The sequence below is a fragment of the Vanacampus margaritifer genome, chromosome 6, assembly GCF_051991255.1.
Source record: "Vanacampus margaritifer isolate UIUO_Vmar chromosome 6, RoL_Vmar_1.0, whole genome shotgun sequence".
NCBI lineage: Eukaryota > Metazoa > Chordata > Actinopteri > Syngnathiformes > Syngnathidae > Vanacampus > Vanacampus margaritifer.
This window is the reverse complement of record NC_135437.1, coordinates 13,890,928-13,916,676: the sequence shown is the minus strand read 5'-3', so window position 1 is coordinate 13,916,676 and position 25,749 is coordinate 13,890,928. Positions and strand designations below refer to the sequence as shown.

Genomic DNA, 25,749 nt, shown 5'->3' with positions numbered 1-25,749 from the left:
CAAAAAGAAAAACTGTATTTGAAACATCCACATAATTGTAAATAGTACCACAGTTGCACACATTTGTAAATAGTTTGCAAAATTGTTTTGTCAAATTGTTACACTGTTGAATGGAAATAAACGTATTTTGCAATCCAAAAACACTTTTTCATTGTTGGTAGTGGTGTATTACAGAAGTAAAGCACTATTTAGGTGTTTGTGGCATCATTCATGGACAAAAAGAAGTGTACAATTCACTAGAGTGCATAAAATAACATCGTTTCACAAAAAGCTCTTTTTCTCCGCTTTTTGTTTCAAAACAGAGCATTTCAGTGAAACTAACCATTTTCTATTGTTGATTACTGAAGAACGGAATAAGGTAGAAATAAACTTTTTTTTCTGATGAAAGATGAAAGTTCAATCTTTCATTTGGTAGTATGTGTGTTTCCGTAGTCCAAACACAACATTTTCTGTGGACCTTGAAAGATCAGTCAAAATGCTTAAATCGGCTGGCACTGGCGACATCCCGTTTCTGAAAACGTCTGGCAGTCAAAGAGTTAATTTTTTTAATTTTTTAATTTTAATTTAATTTAATTATTTAATTTTTTGGGGGTTGACTTCTTCTTTAAAGGGATACTTGGCTCATCTTGCCATTTCAAGCAGTAAGTTCATATTTTGTCCATAGTTAATTTGATAACTTTATTATCACAATTATTACCTTTAAAAACACATTTTGCCACTTGATGTTGACTGAAAATAACATCACACATGCTTAAAGCTCAGGTAACGACCAATTATGGCTCAGTTTGAGAACCTCATATGACCAAACCCAGAAAACAGGTGAGCTGATTGGCCGTTTCATTTTCAGGCGACAGCAAGCGGCAAAATGTTTTTTTAAAGGTATTAATTGTACATAAAAAATAACGAAGTTAACAAATTAATTCTACACAAAATGTCAACTTTTTATTGCTGATAAAAATAAAAATAAACTTAATATCTTGCTTCCATTTTCATAGCAATTTAAATGATCTGACTGATTATACTGTAAAACCAGCAATGGGAGTCACTGATGGCGTAACCGTTCATATATATATAAAGTCCGCTGGGATAGGCTCCAGCAAACCGCAACCATGAACAGGATAAGCGGCATTGACAATGGATGGATGGTTGAGCAATGTCATTTGATCTTCAGGCGATTTCAAGATGCTTTCAGTCTCTTTTGTTTGATCTGTTTTGATTTGGAAAATCATCCAATGTAAACACTTAAGATGAGCAAAAATGTCACGTTAGCACATCATTTCTTTCCGACAAAAAGCCGACTCATCGTCAGCATGATTTCAATCCAACAAAATGCCTTTGTCCCTACTTGATGTGTGACGCTTTTGATCCGCCGAAGCCATGTAGATTTGATTTGGCGGTAACTGACAGGCCAGACAGATCCGAGCATGTCTTGGCGGCTATATTGTCGGCTAAAGTCTATAACTTTAATAGCTGCCATGTGTCCGTGCTTCTTGAAGACGACGTGTCGTCTCGGGAGTTGCCGTGACGGATTCCAGCTGGGGCTATTTTCTGCCACTGTCTACTGTCTGGGGCATTCTTAAACAGACGGAGACTCGTGGAGGAATGGCTGGCGGCGTCTTGATTGGCAGTCACTGACTGCGTGACGGTCAAAGGTGAGGAAGGGCGACAGGTGAGCGACTGTTCCTCATCCACTTGGACGGGAGCCAATGAAACAATCATTGTCATCGCCGATCGATCGCTTGTCATCGGAGACGGCAAACGTCAACCTGAACTGCTGACCTGCTATTTTGTTCACTTCAGTTTGTTTACGCCAGCTCGAAATAATGTTAGGTTTGTCGAGGTGAATGGTTGTCTGTCTCTACTGTATATTATGTGTGCTGTGGTTGACCGGCAACCAATCAAGAGTGGAGTATACCTCCTGTTTTTTTGTTGTTGTTTTTTTCAGTGATCGTTTTGGGATTTTGCAGTATACTTAACTTATTGTAATGTCCTCAAGTGGGAAAGGAGAGCCATGCACACTAGAAGAACGAATTATGACGAATATCGGCATCTGCTTTATATACATACATATATATATATATACATATATATATATATACACATACATACATACATACATATATATATATATATATATATATATATACATATATATATATATATATATATATATATACATATATATTTATATATACATATATACATACATACATACATACATACATACATACATACATACATATATATATATATATATATATAAATCTAACGGATATTCAGAGATCTATTGAAAACTGTGTTAACTTCAGGGAACTAGCCATGTAAATTTTCAGTTTACTTTATACGTTTTTTTTTTTCCTACACTAATATTTGCCCTTTAAATGAATGTGGATATTGTCTCTAATATATGTATATATATATATATATATATATATATATATTTTTTTTTTTTTTTTTCTTCTCTCCACCGATTGCAAATGCGTCTAAAATGTATCCCCGTAATTAATGGGGCCTCACCAAATATTAAAAGAAAAAGAAAAAAAGGTAGCATAGTTTCAAGAATAGTGGAGTACAGGACAGTACAGGAGTACAGTATTAGTTTTTTGTAGTCATCTACTACATTCAATGGAATGTCAGAAGAAAAATTTGACTAATAATATGAAAAAAATACACTAATACATTATTTTCAAATATATGTTTACACAAAATAATACATTGTCTATCTATGTAAATATAAGCCTTCACCTTCTCATAAATATATATTTTTTCCTATCAAATGCATGACTTTGTCAAGGTAAATATAGCATTTTTTTTTTTACCTTATATCAATTAAAATAACAATGTGTCCTTTGTGTCTGTGTAGATTCTCATCCAGCCATTATCTGAACCGCTAATCCTTACGACGGTCGCTCAGTTTAAAAAAAGCTAATGTGGAATCAAGATAACGGGACTCTTCCTTCCCGTTGAATTTGTTGTTGTTTTTTCTTGTTTCTTAAAATGTGCAAAAAATACTTTGGCAATTACTTTATTTGGCTAACATACATAACAATATTATTAGCCTAATCGAATAATTGCCTAATTCATTTTTTTTATTCTTGTCAAAATTTTGACTTTAAGTGTAATCATTTATTTATGTTTCGTCTTGGAAATCATTTATTTATGTTTCCATGTGGCCCTATTACTGATTTGTGCGTCTCCCACAATTCCCCATTGTTGCCCGTACGTGCCCTGACTGTTATGATAGTCGGTGTCAGCTGGAGCGAGTTTCCTGAATCTCAGTCTCATGATTCCCAAGTTGCAAATGACACGAAAGCAAGAAACGGCCCTTTGCCAACTTTTATCGTCCACATTCATCAAAAGTATTTGGTCTGCTCCTCCAAACACATTCTTCAACAGACCACCGCCGTGCTGTTTCCAGCATGCCGCCAAATCACTACTGTAAGTGCACAAAGGAGCTTTCAAAACGGGACAAAGGTCAAGTCATTTACCTTTTTTTAAAAGCCTTCTTAAGCACCGGACAATTGTTTGCCCTTCCTTTCGTCTAGCCACCACAATTGCACTTAATGGTGTTGGGTCCGCAAGGTTTTCTTCTTAATGGATGGTAACCAGATCATCTGGCCTTGTGTGGACGCAAAGCACTACCTTGGCTCAGTGTAAGGTAAACTGTCCACTTAATTGGCACCCCGGGACGGGAGCGCTTCGACTCTCAGCGGGCCATTGTAAAAGAATGTTAATTAGTTCAACAATGAGATGTGTGTTTGCCATTGTCGGCCTCTCGGCATTGATACTCTTGACTCGGAACTGAGAGAGAGTCAAAGAGCAAGGCTTTGATGTGGAGGGGAAACGGCGGCGAGATCATTTGCGATGAACGACTGACCCGCGCCCGTGGAAAGCCAGTAATCCATTTCATGCTTTTGTATATTGGCTTCTTGAGCTTGTTTTGGGATGAAGTTTGGTGAAGAAGACAAGCGGGCACTGGAGTGGAAGACTGAAGGTCAGCTGGAGCCAAGCAAATGACAACATTTATGAAAGGAGACACGCTGTGCAGAACTCTTGTTGTTGTTCTCGGTTTTGTGGAGAACCGCCAGGCCCAATGGGTCGACTGGCTCATTAAGAAGACAAACTGCCGTGCGTCACAGATTCTGTCATCTTCCTATAGCTGACATCTTTGGCTTTTTTTTAGACAACAAGCTAGATGCCAGCAACCTGAAAAAGTACCAGTAATAATAATAGAAATAGTAGAATCATTAAGGCTGGGTATCGATTCTAATTTTCTCAACTGATTTAATTTCGATTCACAAAAGCTCCGTTCGATTCAATTTGATTCATTTCAATCCGATATTAATGATGGAACATCAATTTTTCTTAAATATCAAGGACACAATAAAAAACTCCACAAACATTCAATTCCGGATAAAATTTTGCGGAGGCAGTAACTGATTAAACAATTTAGTTTCTAAATGAAAGTAACGTGATATAAGCACTTAAAGGGCAACTCAACAGGAAGTCAGACTCTTGCTCCGCCCATCACTAAGATTTGAAATCGGCGCTCAAAGGGGGTGTTGCCTGGAGGACCGTTGGGTTGCGAACGGGGAGAGGGTTGGGCGTGGTCTGGCTGTGTTTGAAGCCGTTTAATGAGCCGGTGGTGGGTGGCGGGGGCGACTACGTCATGATCCACAAGTGACGTACGTAGTCTGCAACTTCTCGAATAATGAGAGAACAAACAGCCAAATTGTGTTTATCTCAAGTTTAACCTTAAGATGGCACCAAACACACGGTTTTGCCCCAAATTCAAGCTTTCAACAATTATGCACTAAAATATCAAAATAATGACCAGGACATGTAGACAGCATTTGTAGACACCAGTTACTCTTTAACTAATTTACTCTCAGCCATTTTCACTGAAGCAACCCCCTTCACTTACGGCTGTTGACTGATTTTGCAAGGCCGCCAGAATATTGTGTTCTATTGCTATAAAAACATGGAACCTACCAAAAGAAAGATTATATCCTTTTCTTTCATTATGAAAAAAAGGATCTCTCTTTGTGTTTTCGTTTTGCAGTAATTAGCATTGGAATATAGTTAAGTTTCATCATGATTCACAAATCTGTTTAGAACCGTGCTTTTTTCAACATGGCCCTGGTTGATCTCTTTTGGTCTGTTGCCACCTACTAGCGGGTTTTTTGTTGTTGTAAAAACTACCATTTCTTCAACTGTTCTCTACAGTTGAGAGGTTGCCTAACAGGCTAAAACAAACGTATAAATACGTCTTTGGGACACTTAAAATGTTTAGAATAGAAGGTGTTTATACGTTTTTGGGAAAAAATTAGTAAAGTGTTACACAAACATTAACATCAGCAAGGATGAGTTGAACATTTTTTTTCATAATTCTAATTCAATAAATGTAAATAGAGATTAAAAAGACTCTGAATTGTCTTAAAGTGCAATAAGTCAGGTCTTTCATAAATGTAAGAAAATGCTTTGAAATTCATGTGAACACACAATTTCAAGAAAACAGCAAGATAAAAAATGTGGCCTTTAAAATTCTATTTTCTTCTGAGTTTATGTGAAAAAAGAAAATATTCCATTCATGGTTTTATGAATCCATATCGTGCTTGAAAAGACATATCGATTCAATATCAATTATTTGATTATTATTTTTTAAACCCAGCCCTAATAATCATAGTAAAATTAAAGTATGTTTATTGAACAGCGCCAACCGTCAAACACACAATTACAAAATGAAATCACTTGCATGGATGAGATGCTAATTGAACTAAGCGTGCGGTAAATGGCCAACAGGACTTGAATCCAGGCTCCTGAGGGCCCGCCCCCGGGCACCCCAACACACAAGTTACTACAGTTTGTATAAATTTCAGCTTAAGTGCTTCCCAATTATTTTCTGCTGTGCTATCCTGAATGTTAACAGTGAGTGTTTGCTGGCTCAGGGAGCATCCTGTCACACCAAGATGGGCCGAGAAATGAGAGGACGACTAAACCTCCTGGAGACAGCTGAAAGGTGAACCTGTCAGCGTATTTGCCATCTGTCCATCACGTCCTTCAAGAACCACTTTCCCTGACCTCTGTATCATTGTTACGAGCAAGGTCCAACTTGGTAAACCAGCTGCTGGCTGTGTACGGAAAAAAAAAAAAAAACTGAAGGTCACGCCAACCTGTCCTGTGAGTGACACACAAAGCTGGAAGTGAGGTTAGCGACAACAAGTGGCTCCATTCACATACATGAAAGCGCAGGGGTGGGGGGGAGCGGGTTCAGCGATTCAAGTCGGTTCGTTCAAACCGACCCCGGGCGAGGGAGGGCCCTTTTTCCATGTAAATGAACCCATTGAGCAAAAAACAAAAAAAAAATCTGATGCTGGCATTTGAACCAGCATGTATGTATACACAGTGGGCACCAAGGGGGCAATCCCATACAGTGATTATGTTGAAGGTCAGGGGCCACAGGCCCATCAAAGGCGGTCACTTCGCTCTCCCCCGGCCGCCAAACAACACAACAAAACGGGGATGAAAGACCCCCGCCACCAACACTGGGACGCTAGTGTTTGACTATTCAGCTGCTAATGTTTGCTGTCAAACTGTCCATATTCAATTTACTGTTCCTAATGCATTCAATGTATTGCACTGAGTGTGTGTGTGTGTGTGTAGGGGGGTTCGGACTAGCAGACAAAAACAGCAAGAAAGAGGCTCTCTTAGCCGTCTTCAAATGGGTTTGATGCAGAAAAGAATCTACCCTCATTGTAGAGACCCTCATCCTTGTGGCGATCTCTATCCACTCATGCTTGGGATTCACATGCAAGCTCACGGGCGGGACACGCGGGATCGTCATCTGAACAACGTCCTCGCTTTGCGACGGTTACGAACGGGGCTGTGTGATATGGCCTAAAATTTGCGGTAATAACATTTATAGCGATATAAACGTAACGAGTAAAAATGATAATGTAAGTATTTCTGAATGGGTTGAGGCGTACTGTATAAATTGTTGAAAAATAAGACATTACAACAACAAATATAATAATAATTAAAAAAAAAAAAAACATTTTGAGAGCATTTGTTGTCTAGATCGCAAAGCTCAAAATTACACAAATATACTTCTAACCCTACATCTAGGCTCCCCCTCCTGACTGACGTATGCAGTAACATCGTAATTCATTTCTGGTTTTTGGATTCATCATGTGCCAACTGTTTAATAGGGCTGGGTATCATCTTAGATTTCCAAAACTCAAACCCGATTCGATTCGATTCACATTGATTTTCGATTCAGTTAAGGATTCCATGCAGTACCAATATGGACTTTTATATGGAATACATTCTCAGAATGTTGCAAATAATAGAAACTGAATTATGAATATTTACATTTAAAATTGAATCCAATGCATTAATCATGTATGTTTATTAAACATGACCTGATCAAAACAATAAATAATAAAAAAAAATTAATCGGTTACAACCACGGGACTGTGAAAATAAAAAACACTGGGCTCCACTTGGGGTACTCTGAATAACAGAAGGACACATTTGAACAACGCTCGAACAACGAGTTTTTGAACAAAGAATGTACTGCCTCAGGCTTATTTCTGTGGTTTAATTTTTTGTAAAATAAATTTGCCGGAGACGCAAGTAGGCACATTAATTATTATCATTTATTATTTTATTTTATTTCATTATTTGGTGGGCGGAAAGGGGGGGGGGAATTAAAAGTATCGATTTATGGTTTTATGAATCAATATTGAGCTATGAAACGCAATATCGGTTCAATATCAATATATCGATTTTTTTAATCCCAGCCTTACTGTTTAACTATGTATTATTTTCACTCTATAATCATTTATCTGCTTATTTTCTGTTCCATAGTTAAATACTCTCCGCTATAACGCAGTTCGAGTCAGAATTTAGATAAAAGCACTTAAACTCCATTTTATGATAGCTTAGTGGTTAGCATGGCTTCTCTATCTTCTCTATTCTTATTCTGTAACGAATGTGTAGCTCCTCGTCCTCCTTTAGTGATAAAAAAAGATTTGCCAGAACTTAGTGTTGCCCATTTGCTGCCATGGAGGAGCGGCTTTACACCATGGACAAACAGTTAGCCGCGCTAGCTACCCAGCTAGCTGGTTCCCTGATTGTTATTTATATATTTATATATCAAGGACTAACAAATTAACCACACCACCTGTCATAATGACAGGGCAATTGTCCCTATTTCCATTATTTATTGCATCAAAATTGTATTACTTCAAAGTGAAGGAGTAAAGTTATTCCTCCTGAATCCAAAACAAGGCATATACATACCGACATACCTTTCGTTTAGGTCCGTGGCATGTTTGTACAGAGGACGCATTCAAAGTACCCAAGCACTCAACGGTGCAGAAAAGCATGTTAAGATAAGTAAACAGCCGTCCCAATTGCCAAAATAACAATCCAGGTAACACTTAGAAGCCCTTATCATTGACACCTCATAGGTGGTTAGCGCTTTTTTTTTCTTTTTTCTTTTTTGCAGGTGTCGGAAACATTTACTTCCTCTTTGGCTCTTTCTACTTTTTTTTTTTGCTTAAGATGCACAGCGACTGTACAAACTATGGAAACTTGAAGACACGCAAGTGCCTTTGTTGTCTTGCTACAAGCCGTCATATCTGAGTACAAACTTTACCCCCCCCCCCCCCGCTCCCCACATGTATCTGTGCTGATAAACATGTTGTTTGACTTGATAAAAGGCGGCCCATTTCATCTTTGTCTGATTAAAAAAGATGTTTCACTCCAGAGGACATTAAAAAGAAATGTTGTGAGTACCCGGGCGATGACAGTGGGAAAAGGCAACCTTCTGCTACCCCCCTCCCCATGCTGCCGGCAGACCATTGTTATCCATATTCCAAATAGTAAACTCCTCTATAAAACCACTTCAAAGTCCAAAGCCCACTGGACCATTCAACTTTCACACAGCAGCTACCAATTATAATTTAAGACGAGGGTCCTCTTCACAGAAACCTAAAGTGGGTAGAGAAGACAAAGAGAGGCGGACTGACCCCCCACAATGAGAGCTTCTATTGCTTGGCCAAAAAGAGGAGATACTGGGAGAATGGAGTGGAATAACCACCACCACCGCCGCTGCTGCTTCTTTAGTGCATTTATGAGATGAGATAAATCTGACTTGGAATAAAAGGGGTCTCTGTGGGAGGGGGGGATGTGTAAAACTGTGGTTGGGATGCAAATATTTGGGAATTGTTTTGGTAAAAGAGCCACCTAATACAATAAAAATCATTTGGATGGTAATCTTAGCTTCAGATAAAGGGATGAGCAACTTGTTTTCATGGCCATCAGCTTTTTTTGTGGAGGATGCACGAATGACTAAAGGTAAAGCTTCAATGCACCAATCAGATTAATGTGTTAAGCAACGTCGGAACCGTTGGTCGAGTGTATTAGAGGCGTTTTCGCATTTTTTGTTCATTTCATCTCATTCTCAACTAAACTCTACTTTATTTATAAAGCACATTAAAACAACCATTGCTGCACACAAAGTGCTGTACATGGAATAGAAATCAGTCATGCAGTAAAGACAAGTGAAACTAAATAAAATAAATATCATAAGTAGGTAAGTATACAATACAAGAAAATAAAATTAATAATAAACTCAAGGGGAAGTCAACCACTAACATTTTTTTGTTTACAGTAATATGTTCTATGCAGCCCCACTGGTCTAAATATGGTATTCTGGTTAATATTGTGTTCATGGAGTTAAACAGCAAAAGCAAGCCGTTTTTAATCCATCTCAGGGAGCGGCCATTTTGTCACTTGCTTTTTTAATTTTTAATCTTTTCTTTAAAAAAAAAAATACTAATAATAATTTTAATATATTTTTTTAATTTCTTAAGAATCTTTTCTTTAAATTTTTTTTTTCCATTTTCAATCATTTCTTCTTCTTTTTTATCATTTTAATTATGTTTTTTTATTTTTAATAATCTTTTCTTTTGAAAAACAAACAAAAGATTATTAAAAATGCGGGGTGTCAGGTGATTGAAATTTTTAATCGCAATTAATCGCGTGACTTCTCAAGTTAACTCACGATTAATCACAAATTTTTAATCTGTTCGAAATGTACAATAAATACTTTTTTCTAGGTTTTCATACTCTTGTTACCAAAAGTGGGAAAAAAAGTAAAACTAATAGAAATAGTTCAAATTAATTTTTGACCTCCATAGCCGTCAATGGCAGTGAATGAGTTAATAACAAGAAGTAGTTAAGTGAAAAGTTGCTATTCTCGAATACATTGTCACCAGTAAAAATAGCCGTTTTGTGCCATGTCTTGTGACCAGTTTGTCCAATGTGAGTCAACTAGTTTGAAAGGAAAAGCGCTCATCAGATAAGGTTCTTGGACCAGTTAGTACTTCACCTTTCCAAACTACTAAGAACTTCTGAACGAAGCAGAACAAGATGTTGTATAAGGCATGCGACACACGCCATTGAGCCGGTGTTTACATGTCGCCTGCTCGTGGTGGCGTGTCGCGCACTCCGACGCTTACAAAGACGGGAGGGGCCTGCTCGCTTTGGCTCCGTGTGGCCTTCAAAGAGCTTCTTTTAATCGCCACATCTGGAGAGGGGCCCTATCTGATAAGGCAGATGAGGCGCATCTCGGGACACTTCACAGTACAGTATACTGTAGGTCCAGTTGCACCGGCTCTTTAATCCCTTCGTTTATTGTCTGCCTGCTGCCTTTTCATGAAGACCTACAGCTGTCTCGTATGTATCGTCTCCACGGCTAAGCGGCTACTGAAAACACGACAAACAATACAATGAAATATACAGTCCTGTTCACGTCAATTTGATTGTTGACGTCAGTGTTTCCTCGACATTCGTTTAGAAACTGATTTGATATACAAGTGAATTGAGTTGCAAGATTATCCACGGTACAAATTAAGCTTTTGAATTGAATCGCATTGAATTAAACTAAATCGAATCGTTCCACTTGACGATGTACCTTTGTTGAATCCTACTGTACTGAGATGCATCAAGATAACATATGAAATTGTCTTTTATGGGAGACATATACACCCCTAATAAATACGTATATATAATCATATTCCCAAGAGAAAACCCGACCAGGTAAAATTTGAAACCTGGACCCCTTCACAGTTTGGCAGACGTGCTAACCGCTACACGCCATGCTGCCTAGCGTATTCAACTTCAAGCACAATCAGGATTTAACAGAGACCCTCCACATTTCTCGTCTCTGTTTACCACACACACAGACTGAGTGGCTGAAAAGCCAAAGCATATGAAGGAGGTTAGCCCAAGTTCTTTAAATTGTCAAGGCACACAATAGCCACCGCCGTGCGACAATGGCCCAGCTCCAGACAACAAGCCAACGAAGCGGCTTGCGCACACACGATTTATTTGCATCCCTCCCACAAAGGCCGCCCACTGAGCTCCTTGCCAGGATGACAACGCCAACCGGGCTCCACTCGGTCAGACTCTCTTCAAGGGTTTTCACCACCCAAAAAGGGGTCACCAAAGGCCACAATGGCCTTCTTTTTATGAATTGGACTCGTTGGTTTGTAATAATTAGGAAAAAGTTGGGGGGTAAGACTAATGACTGGCCGCCAGTTGTCAAATTTGTGGAGAAGATAGGAAACCTGCTAGGCACTCTGGCCTTCAAAATCAAAGGACTGATGTTACCTCTGTTCCCAAAAGCCTCCATCCACAATTATCTTAAAAAAATAAATAAACTCGGGTTATTCATCTCATCATAACTCGATAGCTCCAAACTTCTGCGACTGAACTGAGATAAAGACCTTTGGCAGAAGCGCCGACTACACTCAAGCACCTTTTAATGAATCAAGTGATTCAGTTTCAGAGGGAAAACCCCCTTAATCGGTGAAATTGCGATTGGGTATAATTTACATTTCAGGGTTAGGTCATGAGGCGGTAAAAGTCAGCCAGACGGCGGTTACGGGCAAGACGGTTAAACTGCCTGCCGTCTGTTACCTGAGGCCGAACAAGGTTTGCCGTCGCTGGAGATGTTGCGTCTCCTCTCGTGCCGATAGACCAGATGGGGTTTGTGGTGCTCGTCTTCGTACTCCTCCTCGCCCTCGGCGTTCAAGAGAGGCTCCATGAAGTATTCGCCGTCCGCTGTTGTAAAAGTGCCAATCTGGAGCACGGCAAGAAAAGACAGGCATGTTTCATGAGAGGTGTGTGCTACAGAGGAACCAATCTGACATACGGAAGCTGGTTTGTTCTTTGCAACTGGTCAAGCTAGCAGAAATGTAGCAAGGGGAAACAACTTTTTTTGTTTCCCCTTTCTACCAACTAAAACAATAGCCAGTGGCGAAAACCTCTGCTAATCAATATAACAGAGCTGCAGTGTTAGCAAAGATTAGCATTAGCGTCCTTGCTACTAACACAATAGCTAGTGGTGAAGACTTCTGCAAATCAATATCATGTCAAAGTCAAAACGTTAGCAACGCTGCTGTGTTAGCATAGCCAGCATTAGCTTGTTCGCTTGCTAGTTTAACACTCTGGGCTCTACAGTGTCCTGAGATATGGGACTGCCAGCTGGTTCATTCACCAACAGTTCAATTTTTTTTTTTTATCTGATCTTCAGATTAAGAAAAATAGAGGAAACAGTCATGGTTATGTCCGCAGCTCAGAAAACCCCTCAAGTAATATTTGAACAGCAGGTAGTAAAAGTGTTGTGGAAGAAATGTCATCAGACCCCATATGGGCCGCATAAAATAACATAAGATGTTATTAAAAACAACAACCAAGTTTTAAAATTGCCACAGTTTGATACAGTGAATAATTATTTCAATTTTGATTATTTCTTATGGGTAAAAATAATAGAAATGGAAAATACAGTATATTGAGCATTCCAGGTTTCACTGTGCGGCGTGTGCGCTCTCATTTCCAATAACTGCGGTCTACGAGCTTGCAGACACCCTCGGGGCATCGCTTTTGTCTGTGATTGACACGCTGACTCAGAGAAGTCTTGGCAAAAAGCTGGTGGCTGTTGTAAAATGTAACATACACCAGGACAAGGCATTTCTTATTCGGTAGTTCTGACAACGTCAACGTACAGTTCCCTATCGGCAAAAGTTACATCATCATCATCACACACGGACAGAGGAATGCTAATATTGATTTGGTAGCTCAGGCCCTCGAAAAGCTCCTTAGCTCACTCGGCCATGAGGCACAACGCCGTTTGAATGGTCATATCATGCGCACGCTTAAACAGGATATCGCACGCTGGAATGTTTCCTTAGCCCCATTATTTCACGGCCGTCCTTGCAAAGTGACACTTTACGGAGAGAGAGAGAGGGAGGTGCGATTCGGAAATGGAAAACCTGACCGCGTATCTTTCCCTCTTTCAAAGGGCGGAGGATTAGCAGTGGTGGTGATGTCAGGAATCGCAACAGGGATCCTCGAAAGCGCCGCGTGCCTCGAGTGCTACATATGTTGAGTGCTGAGCTTGTGAAAACACGTTGATGAATGGAAACAAACTGGAAGTCAACACTGAGGGCTGCAATATTATCCAGTAGGGATGATTGAATGCTGGCTCGTATGCTGGAGCCAACACCAATATTGAAAGAAATTGGAAGCTATATTTTCAATTTATCTACAAAATGATTACGTATTAAGGATGGATGTGAGTGTGAATGGTTGTTTGTATGCACCAGTCCAGCGTGTACTAGTGTAATGTAGTGTAGTACTGCCCAAACTCAACTGGGATAGGCCCCAGCTTACCCACAACTCAAATGACGACAAACACTATAGAAAATGCATTTGAACATCATTAATTGTCATACATATATAAGTCATATATTAACCTGTTAAAAAAAAACATTTTCAATGTGAAATAATAAATCAGAACACACATAAAAAAGCAAGTGACAAGAAAACTGTAGCTAGCCAGATGGCAGCTAGCACGAGAAGCTAACATGTACTTCTCAATTCAGTGCTACTTCTTAACTCAGTGCTACTTCTTCTTGACCATCAACAAATGGATTCAAATTTCATGACACTAGTGACAAAGAAATCAGACAATCCATATTCACTTGGCATGCTAAATGCAAGTGACAAACAAACTGTAGCTAGCCAGACACTAGCATGAGAAGCTAACATCTACTTCTCAACTCAGTGCTACTTCTTCTCAAAACAGATGATCTCAAACATAATTCACAGAAAAATCCTAATCAGTTGTTTGTCTACAAAAAGCAGTTTGATACCAAAGGAGTTCTATCAAGAATGTTTTTTGTTTAGAATGAGTGTCCGCCTTCTTCACGCGAACTTCCTGCCGATGATTGTTCTTCTCGTACCACCGTCATCCACTAAAGTCAAAATGGTGGCAAAAAGAGTTCATACTTTGATGCTGGCTGAAATGAGGTCTAGTGAGTACAAAAGCAAATCCAAAAATTTAACTTTGGGTTAGATTTTTAAATGGTGAATGAATTCCAAGTTGCAAACTTTTAGGATCTTCCATCTTCCAAGATACCACAACCGTTTTCTAATCCAAGTACCAATTAGATCCATTCAAAGGGCACATGAGACTCGTTTCTTTTGTGTTTGTGTTGCAGGCAGGACCCACATTAGACTCCCCAAGTGAAATTGTCCAGTTGAAGCATGCCGACCTTCTCAACTCGTTGATGAATCTCCCTGAAGTCAGCATGGAGCGAGTGGAAAAGCATCTACTTGTTTGTCCGTATGGATTTATCATTTTCAAGGCAGCAATGACAAGAATATTTGGCTGCGCTCATTCTTGACCTTGCAAACAGTTGTCAGGATCAGCATTAACTGAAGGTTACTGAGGCTATTTGGTTCATTTTTTTCATTTTTTCACTGTGTTTTTCCACCTCCTTTTCCTAACACTGAGCATGTGCACAAACAAAAACCGATTTGAATAGGGAAATCGGTTTAGATTTAAAAGAGTGCTTTGACTCAAACCAAATCCAATTGTTCCACTTTATACATACCATCGTTGACTCTTATGACACCCATGTATCGAGATATATGGGCACACACAAAGTCACAACAACAATAACAAAAAATGGCGATGATGTGACCGGGACACACGTTTATTCATTCTCCATAATTTCTTATGGGATCAATTGATTGCAAATTCCGCCCCCAAAATTTGATCTTGTAGGTTCCGCAGCCTTAAGATTGATGGTTGCTACTGCACTTTAAAGAGTATCAATGATTTATATGTAGTAAGTGGTAGTAGATGTTTACCTATCTTGTAACTCACTATCTATGGCCAGTTAGCTTTGATCGGAGGATTCCGCCGGCAGAAACAGGAAGCCACTTTGTTAAGTGGATTTAGGGCGGGAGGTGGGTGTGGGATCGAGGTGGCAGAGTTTCCACGTTTCCCAGCGAAAAGGACACAAAGGTTGCTGTTCAGTAGTGGGTGCTGAACTGGACTTTACCGTCGGGAGAAGGGGGTCGAGGGGGTTTGGATGTGTTTTTTTTAGACAAAAATCATAGGGTAATACAGTGGTGCTTTGACTTACAAGTTGAATTCATTCCATGACCATTTTTGTAACTCAAAGCATTTGTCTCTAAAATTATATTACTGTGTGTCTTGTCCACCAGAGGGCAATATAGTTCAAACGTAAACACACAAAGAAGAGTTTCACAACTGACTCAGTAATCTGCACTAATACTAGTCATTATTTTCAGAGGATAAATAATATACGGCAGACAGTATTGTTACATTGTCTGTCTATGTGTTGTTGCACCGTTTGTGCTCAAATCTGTTGCTTAATTAAAGGGACTATCCCGCTACCCATCTATTGCATTTTGAATTGTCTGTTAGCATTACGCTAGCAGATATTCAATGGCATCATTCTGTTTCTCTTTAATTTGACTGTGATAAAAACAATAAACGGCAGACATTTTTGCTTGCATGTCAAAAAAAAAACCTACATAGTGTAGGATTGCAGATGTTATATTTACACAGGGGTGCATCGCTCGGCGTCGGAATGACGACGACCTCGTTTGTCACCGAGCCTGACTGGCCACACACTTCTTTTATGTTGGGCAGTCAGCACCTCCCAACAGCCAGCGTTTCCCACGGTGCGAACAAGCCAGGGGTTTTACTGGCTGGTCATCTGCTCGTCCTTCACGCTGTTTCTTCTCTTTTCAGCTCATTGTGAAAAGGCCAAATGCTCCGACGACGGACCATTTCTCAGCTTTGAGTAACTCCGGGCGAGAAAGGGGAACCTGCTTCTTTTTCCCCTCCAGAATGACTCCTTTGTTTTAGGGCTTCATTATTCCTTAATGACCTCATCCTGACAAAAATGTGGCCAAGCCATTAAGCTCCAGTGATCAGATAGGGACACATTTATGACCCAATAGCCTCTGGTGCCGTCTCCATTGTGCTGTCATTCTCAATGAGTGATGATGCGGATAACCAACAAAGATTGCTTGAAAAAGGATGCAAACATGTTTGGATAAGCGAGTCATTCATCAAAGTCGGGCAGAGGGGCAATTAAAGGCTGATTAGCCTGATCAATTTAGCATACCTCAGGTCTTAAATTGCTTTGCAAACATGGCAAGCACTTAATGGAGTGTCTCTTTTCTCAGAGTTTAGGTCGTCTCATTTGTTTCGTGTGTGCTTTCCCCATTTTCTGTGTATTGGATGTTTATCAGCGTTTTTGAGAGAAATTTTAGGGTTTAATTGTTATTATTTTTATCAATGTATTTCAATAGACCTGTTTCGTATATTCATGATATAATACATTAAATTTCAATGATTAATTCAAATGTAGCATATTTTGTGGGGCCTTAGTCAATGTGAACGGATTTACAAACACAACAGCTGTTTTAACACACAATCTTCAGGTTTCTGATAGAAATCAAAGCAATGTCAGGAAAAGCCTGCTAAAACATCTGAACTTTTCTGGGGGGGTTAAACAGAGGCCCTTTAAATGGTGACAGGTATGAAATGACTCATTTAGAATGAGTTTGAATGTGATTGGTTAATCTTGAGCACAGCAACAACCCCGGCCGGTTATAAGAAGGTGTGACACTTGTGCAACCACATGATCTCAGCTGTATATTTTTACTTCCCGCCTCTAAAAAAAAAAAAAAAGACAGGTTATATACACATTAATGGTATAAAAAGTTTCGAAATGACATCCTAATCTCGTTTTTTAATAACACAAAACCTGGCGTTGGAATGGGGGTGTGTACACTTTTTATATCCACTGTAAACGCTATCCTGGTACAGTACAAGGTGTGGCCATCTAAAATAAGGATTATGTCACCGATAGGGATTCTGCCTGGGTTATTAGTGTCTGCATGGCGGGGGTCCCGCCAAACAGTCCGCCTGGCCAGAATCCGGTGGGAGTGGCGGAGGTCAAAATTGCCAATGCCTCGGGCCCTTGTGCGACCCATGAAGTCATCCCCCTTCACCGCTTATCAGATTCTCAAGAGCAGTCTCCAGCACTTATATTGGCCCAATAAAGCCATTTATGAGGCAATAAACTTATAATAACCTGAATTAATGGTGTGATGGGGGTTAAGAGAAAAGGCAGGATTTACACTGCTGGTTCCCAATCCCGATTTAATCCTAATCAGATTATTATTTTTTTATTCCTATTCCATGTACATGAAGTGGCGCATAGTATCTGATATGGCTGTGTGTACATTCACAGAATACCTGAAACAACTCACAAGAGCAGCGCCCAAATTAGCACGTTAAGAACTCCACAAGTGTCAAGTCCAAGCAGTGACGACCCAGACGTAAGTAATAATATATAAACAATATAAGAAACATCAAATGTTAAATAACATTTGGTTGGCCTGGGCTGACCCTTCCTGTTTGCAATTATTAACTCTTTCACTGCCAGACGTTTTCAGAAACGGGATGTCGCCAGTGCCAGCCGATTTAAGCATTTTGACTGATCTTTCAAGGTCCACAGAAAATGTTGTGTTTGGACTATAGAAACACACATACTACCAAATGAAAGATTGGACTCTCATCTTTCATCAGAAAAAAAAGTTTGTTTCTACCTTATTCCGTTCTTCAGTAATCAACAATAGAAAATGGTTACTTTCACCGAAATTCTCTGTTTTAAAACAAAAAGCGGAGAAAAAGAGCTTTTTGTGAAACGATGTTATTTCATGCACTCTAGTGAATTGTACACTTCTTTTTGTCCATGAATGATGCCACAAACACCTAAATAGTGCTTTACTTCTGTAAAACGCTTTCACCAACAATGAAAAAGTGTTTTTAGTTTGCAAAATACGTTTATTTCCATTCAACAGTGTAACAATTTGACAAAACAATTTCGCAAACTATTTACAAATGTGTGCAACTGTGGTACTACGGAGCAGGATTTGCACAACAGATACGTTTCACTTCGATTGTCCGTTTCGCGTGCAGACTTTACACTTTCTTGACGGCCTTTTTTTCCGGGGAATAAATAGCAAGTAGCAGACTGTACACACTCCTCCGATGAATATGCATTGGACTCGGGGCACTCTTCGTCGTCCGATTGAACGTCCGCCTGAGCGTTGTGCTCCGTGTTTTCCGGTGTCAGCATCGCTCGCCCGTGAACCTTTATAACGTCGTCATAGCCGCCGCGTCAGCGCTTCCAACTTTGGTGTCAACCTCGGAGTCACCATCATCATCATCGATGATGATCATCATCGTCATCAATGTGCTCTTTATCGTTGGTTGATGTCTTTGAAAAAAACGGCTCGACCGTGAGCTGCTTGCAAGCGGCCGCCATTATGGCTTCTTCAGCCAATGTCCCCTCAACACTCTAGCCCCGCCTCACGTCTTCTACTGACGCCCACCCAATCTTGTCAAAAGAGAGTCATCGCTGCCCTCTAGGGGCCAAAAATAGTCATTAGGCACAACAGACTTGCTGGAAACTTTCACCACAGATGCGGAAGTGTTCCCTCTACCCGTTTCAAAAAAAAAAAAATTAAAAATTGGATGACGTCTTTTAACGTCATTGGCGGCCCTCCGTAGGTTTTTACTTGACGTCTTTTAACGTCAGTGGCAGTGAAAGAGTTAATTAACAATTTAGTATTGTTTGGTTTTGCTTTCAAATAATTATTTTTCCTATTCATTTTTCATCCTTAAAACACAAACCTGTCATTGCAATCAACTTCCATTGTACCTGAACCAGACAATGAAAAAAAACCTCTCTCTTTTATTTAATGGAGATCCACTTGAGGTGTTGCTGCTTCCAATTTATATTGTCAAAAATATGCAGGATTGCGGATTATTTATTTCATATATCAAAATAAAATCTCACACAATGCTTCTGTCATTTTATATTGTGATAATACGAATAATTGTGTCTTGATGATCACAATAAAGAAATGTTCATATCGTTTCATCCCTCACATACAATCCAATGGCGCCCGATTTCGAGAGCTTTCTCCAAAACATAACCAGGCTCCGATCTGATGAGCTATTACTTGAATAATATGTTTATTCTTGTGGTTGTAACTGTACATGTTGTCCCTCTCGTGTCCCCAAAGTAAGCAAAATGAAAGCTGCATCAACACCAGCTTTCAGTGTCATGCATGCATTCCAAGTTTCAACTATAACCACAGCAATGTCTGAATCATTAGGCGACAGAATCTTACTGAAAGCAGAATGTCTGCCTGGTTGATTCCTGTTGACTTACCCTGTTCAGGCTTGCTGAATTATTGGGAAAAAGGTGGACAAAGTTCACTTTTTTTTTTTAAAGTGGATGGGACGAGATCCCACTCGAACTACACGTATGCGAACCACTACACTACCAGTGCCTTCAGTCACTGTCATGTGATTTTTCTATAAGCATAGTACGCCTGCGGGGAGGAGGGATGGGGGTAAACATGAGATTTTAGTACCATGATTTAGCTAATTACCCTTAAATGGCATTTAAAACTGAAGTGTGCATTTAGTTGTTTACGTGTAAGGTAAATAAATGATGAGTGAAGTCACAAACAAGTGTAAAAAAAATAAAAATACACATGACAACAACATATAAATGCCACACAGTAGCTGGCACTTTAGCTTCAATTCGAACCCGGGACCTTTTGCCCCTGAGGCAGGCGTGCAAACAGTTACTCCATCAAGCTGCCAACCACACCAAATTGACAATACAATCAACCTGCTCGGTCGAGTGTTTGTTATTAGTGTCACAGGTGCGCTAAAGCCTATTCCAGCTGATTTTAATCAGCAGTCGTCAATCATAGGGCACATATTGACAAAGAAACATTCACACTTACTGTACTTCCACATCCTTATGAACAAGAGAGTTTTTAATTTAACTGACAGTATATAACTAACAACTAACAATAACGACTTTGTTGGTCTCTATGTTGCCAGAATGCAAGTTTGCATTATTTTTAAATGTAAAACAAATAACAAGATTCAAACTTCACACACAGAGATTCAAACTCAGGACCATCCCAGTCAAAACGCATTCATGGTACTTCATTTATATAGCGCTATTCCAACTTACCAAGCCCTCAAAGCACTTTGCATTCAACTACTCAGCACCAGGAGCAACTGGGGGTTCAGTAACTTGCTCAAGGATATTTCAAAGTGGTCACAATAGCATGGGATCAAACCCACAACCTCTGAGTTTTGAAACGACCACTCTACCACTGAGCCATGCCGCTTAAATCATAAACAGTGATTCTACACAGGTCCGAAAATTATTTACTTACACATGTTTCAGCTATATGCAACAAGTGTATAGTGACAGGCACAAGTAAATTACCTTTCATTAGAATTTTCTAATGTAGTTGGGAAGCACTGGCGTGTTGCACTGTAACTACTGAGCAGGTTTATGGCCGGCACGCATGGGTGCAAATGGGGTTGCAGCGAGAGGGCGGGGGGGTCAAAACGGGTACTCACCAGGCCGGTGCACAGACTGAACACCGCCGGCTGCTCCTCCCGGGAGTTGACGTGTCCTCGGAAGAAGCAGTGGCGCATATCGGCGGCCTCCTCCGAGCGACTCTCCTCGGTCGCTCCCAAGTGCGTGACCGCGTAGGTGGGCGCGATGAAGTCAGACTGCGCGCTCAGGTTCAGGTGGAAGCGTTGTCCGAACGCGTCGATCCGGTAGTGCAACCGCGACACCGACAGCTCGTCGTTTAAACTCCTGCGCCTGCGCCTGTAGTGCAACGTGTGCGGGAAGGACTCTCCGAAGTCATTGACCCGCACCGGGCTGGTGATTTCGTACGATGACAGCTGCTCGACGAAGACTTCTGCAAGGGAGAGCGGAGAACGTGCTGGAGTGCGCAACTCAAGTTGTCATAACTCCCGATGCATTCTAGTGCACTTAAAAGACGTACCTTGTTTTGGATGCAACCGGTACTGCGCGGCGAGCCGCACAAGCGCTGACAGATGACACGCGAGTCCCACCAGCCAGATTGCACACTGCATGGTTTCCGCGGCGGTGCTGTCCGCGGCGGCCCCTTCGTCGAGCTCTCCCCCCGCTCCCTCTCTCCTCGTCCCCCAGGCCGGCTTGTCAGCGGCGGCAGGTCGCCGGATCGACGGAGGCTCTTCGCTGCAGCGCAAGACCCGCGTCGTGCGCGCGCCTCATCGCATTGCCGCCCCCACCTCCCAAAAAAAAAGTAGCGGCCCAGACTATTTATTTATGACACATGCATCCCACCGCCCCCCAAATACACACACGCACATACACACACTTGTGTTTCCCCCCCTTGCAGGGAGTTAGCCGTCCGGTACAAACTAGAGAGTGTGCACTGAAAGGAGGGAGCGGTGCCAAGTATGCTTTCCCTCAGCCATCCCCTCCTCGACCACCCTGTGCAAGCCCAAGGCGCACACACACATGCACACTCACACACCAAAGCCTATGAAGCAACGCCCCCTCTGGCCCCACAGAGCCAATGGTGAGAGAGAGAGAGAGAGAGAGAGAGAGAAAGAGAGAGACAGAGACAGAAGGGTGCCTCCATGAAACAGCTCCATACGTGGGGGCCATCCTTCTGAACTGCATGTATGCAAATCAAATCACAACAATATTAATAAATGGTGGTAATGTGCACCGTAAACAAGCTGACGTCGCGTTGGTAACATGACTTCTTCGTAATAAAGGTCCTCGAGTTACGGACGAGTTAGGTTCCTTCGCTGACGATATAACCCGAATTTTGACGTAAATTGGATTTCACCGTTAAAGTCGATATTTACATCAAAATACTTTGTAGCATACAGTCATTTTAAAAAACATATTTGTGCCACCCGGAACATGCCGAAACCAATATTTCATTGCTGACGGACAGCATAGCGAGCCAACCTGCTCGATGGACGCCCGTTGCTGGAGGTAATAAACAACACAACTTTAAATAACTTGATTATTGTGGGAAATTAACTAAAAAGAAGGTGTTGTAAAGTCGAAACGTCGTAGGTCGTAAATCGAGGACTCCCTGTGAAGTGTTAATATAAAATTAAGGGCTGCTCTTTGTGACCAGCGCAAATCTAGCGCTATGCACGGCGTAAATCCATGTCGATATGTGTCAGATTGGTCGTTGGTTGGAATGGAATGGACTGCTAATTCTTTAGCGCTTTTTTAGCTATAGTGCCCAAAGCGCTTTACATAGCATCACATCCACACACCAGTAAATTGGATTCATTGTCTTGCTCAAAGACACTTCAACATGGTCACCGGGGGCGAGGATCAAACCCACAACCTCACAGATGGGAGATGACCACTCTACCACTGAGTCACGCCACCGCAATGATGCAATGGTTTGCACCATTGGTTTGATGTCCACTGTTGTCATATTTTTGAATAATATGTATCATCCAAGCAAATGTCTAGATTCTGTCTGACTGTACCCCAATCAAACCCAAATCACATTAAACTACCTGTGCCAATATTTAGACCTGGTCTAAGTAGACGTATCTTAGAACGACTTTCTGCCACTGAACTTTACATTCTGTAGGACATATCTTCAAAAACACATAAAAAATTCCCAAGGGACACAGTTTTTGCTATTATGTCATCACTTGTGGGAAAACGGAGCCAATGAAGGCCAAAATAAAGAGAGCGGAAGGCATCGTGGAGCCATCGTTCATTGTCGCCTGCCAGAGGAAGTCGACTCACTCGGCCACCACGAGGCGCTCAGCTTGTCGTTAATCATTTGGGCCGCGTTGCAGTCTTATGTAAAGTTGATGGACGTATGAAAGGCACTTTTGTTTTTCGTATCCTTTTGAAGAGCCACGTCGCAGCATTGTGACTCATTGGATCCGCTGGCCTCACCGGAAAACATTTGTCTTTTTTTATGCAAAGCTTCCTGTCACAAAAAAGCAGGCCATGGATGATATTCTTTTTTTTTTTCCAAAAGGAATGTGACACTTTACAGATAAAATCCTAAACTGGTCAAGCTATAATCAGCAGTATTAAGTGTGACACAGTATTCAAATTAGTTTGAGTTTTTAAGATGTTATTGGAGAAACTGCATCAAGTTCATGTTTGAAATAAAACCTAGTACTTTCCCTCATTTTGAACAGTTCGCTTCCACAGTGACAGTTACGCATGAAAATATTGCCGTTTTTGGCTGCTGGCGCCGTTTTAGCGCTTAATAGCATCTTTCTCAGGCGACCGGTCTGAACTCACTTACCAGCTGAAGATGCGTCTCAGCCAGGACAAATGTGCTATTACTTCTCTCAGCTCAAACACACTCCGCTCTGAAACACTGCAGTTTTTCGCTAGCTATAGTATTTGCGAGATCATCGGCAGACAAAGACGTCACAGCATAGCCTCGTGGGAGGTACTAATCGTCCATTTGAATGACTCTCATATATCACCTATACTGCTTACTCGGGGGGGGGGGGGGGGTTCCTATTGAAAAGATTGACCCTGTTAACAGACGATGAGAATCTGGTTTTGTTTCATAAAAATGCCAGCATCTGCTTTATAAGACTTGTATAAATTCAACCCCATAGAAAAAACACATCTGGTAACGGTTCAAACCCGCCAATGGCGTTGCAGGCATTGTAACTCCCGATTCATCCCTGCAGCTAAACAATTGACAACAAGGTTTAGAACGTCACATGCTTAATAAATGTCACCCTTTGTTGTTGGAACTGTCCGCAACGTTAGAACATAAATCCCAATTTGACTTTGTATTGGACACATGCTGAGAACCAATAGTTGGCCATTTTTGGGCGAGATGCAGGATACATGATAGCCAGGAGGGCGTATAAAGACAACTCATACTGACACCTACTGTATAGACCAGACATGTCCAAAGTCCGGCCCCCGGGCCAATTGCGGCCCGTGGACAAATTTTTACCGGCCCGCGGCCTCTATCATGAAATCAATAATATGTGGCCCGCCAGCACTGTTGACCACAGTATAAAATACATGTGTACAAAAAGCTATTTTTCATATTTTTCATTTCACCAGAAGATGGCAGTAGCCCTGTGGCCGCACTCTGGCCGCCGTGACCCTTGACCTTGCGTGATCGTTTCAGCCCAGCCCATTTCTAACATGGCGTCTGTAAACAAAAAAAGGAAAGTTGACCGCGAGGGCCGCCGCTTCCAGGACAAGTGGAAATTTGAGTATTTTTTCACTGAAATACGAAACAACTGTGTCTGCCTAATTTGCCAAGAGACTGTGGCTGTTTTCAAGGAATTCAACATCAAGAGGCACGACCAGACGAAACATGCTAGCTACGACAAGCTAACTGGGAACAAACGCGGTGAAAAAGTGAAGCAACTGGAAGCTGTTTTAACGGCACAGCAAAGCTTTTTCACAAGAGTCCGTGAGTCAAATGAAAATGCCACAAAGGCAAGCTACGAAGTGGCAACGCTGATTGCAAAGCACTGCAAACCTTTCACTGAGGGTGAATTTATTAAAGACTGTGTAATGAAAATGGTTGAGAAAATTTGTCCCGCGAAGAAGCAAGAGTTTGCCAATATTTGCCTGGCTCGTAATACTGTGGTACGGAGAATTGAAGACGTTTCATTAGATATTAAGAGACAGTTAGAGGCAAAAGGAACTGAGTTTGACTTTTTCTCGTTAGCGTGCGATGAAAGCACGGATGCGTCCGACACCGCTCAGTTACTGATCTTTTTAAGAGGAGTGGACAATGACATGAACGTGAGTGAAGAGCTTCTGGACCTCCAGAGTCTGAAGGGCCAAACAAGAGGAACGGATTTATTTGTTTCTGTTTGTTCCACCGTAGATGACATGAAACTACAGTGGAATAAAGTCACCGGGATTATTACGGACGGCGCACCTGCCATGGCTGGCGAGCGGAGTGGATTATCAAGCCTTGTCTGTAACAAAGTCAGCGAAGAAGGAGGCAGCGCTATTAAACTCCACTGTATTATTCATCAAGAAGTTCTCTGTGCCAAATATATGAAATATGATAATGTTATGAAACCGGTGATAAAGACTATTAATTATATTCGCTCCAAAGCGCTGTGCCACCGCCAGTTTCAACAGTTTCTTCTCGACATCCAGGCTGAATACGGAGATGTTTTGTATCACACCGACGTAAGGTGGCTCAGTCAGGGGTCTGCACTGCAGCGCTTCTTCTCTCTCAGGGAGGAAATTGGACAATTCTTGACTAAAAAGGGACAACCCATGCCACAATTAAATGATCCTGTTTGGCTGGCTGATTTGGGATTTTTAGTTGACATAACGCGACATCTGAATGCGCTGAACACAAGCCTTCAAGGGCAAAATGCAGTGGTAAGCCAACTGTATTCACACATCAAAGCCTTTCGGACCAAGCTGCTACTTTTCCAAAGACACCTGTCACAGG

General features: G+C 41.1%; 1 protein-coding gene across 5 annotated transcripts in view; it reads right to left on the bottom strand.

Annotated features, from left to right (window-relative positions):
* The window catches only part of LOC144054232 (A disintegrin and metalloproteinase with thrombospondin motifs 20), a 141,202-nt gene that overhangs the window by 86,468 nt on the left and 28,985 nt on the right, over positions 1-25,749 (bottom strand). For all 5 annotated transcript variants that reach the window (XM_077569469.1, XM_077569467.1, XM_077569468.1 and 2 more), the window contains 3 exons: positions 21,307-21,574; positions 20,870-21,219; positions 11,992-12,154 (listed from right to left, as the gene is read on the bottom strand). In XM_077569469.1, the coding sequence (XP_077425595.1) occupies positions 11,992-12,154; positions 20,870-21,219; positions 21,307-21,397 (604 nt within the window). In that variant the 5' untranslated portion in view covers positions 21,398-21,574. The remainder of the gene's footprint in view (positions 1-11,991; positions 12,155-20,869; positions 21,220-21,306; positions 21,575-25,749) is intronic.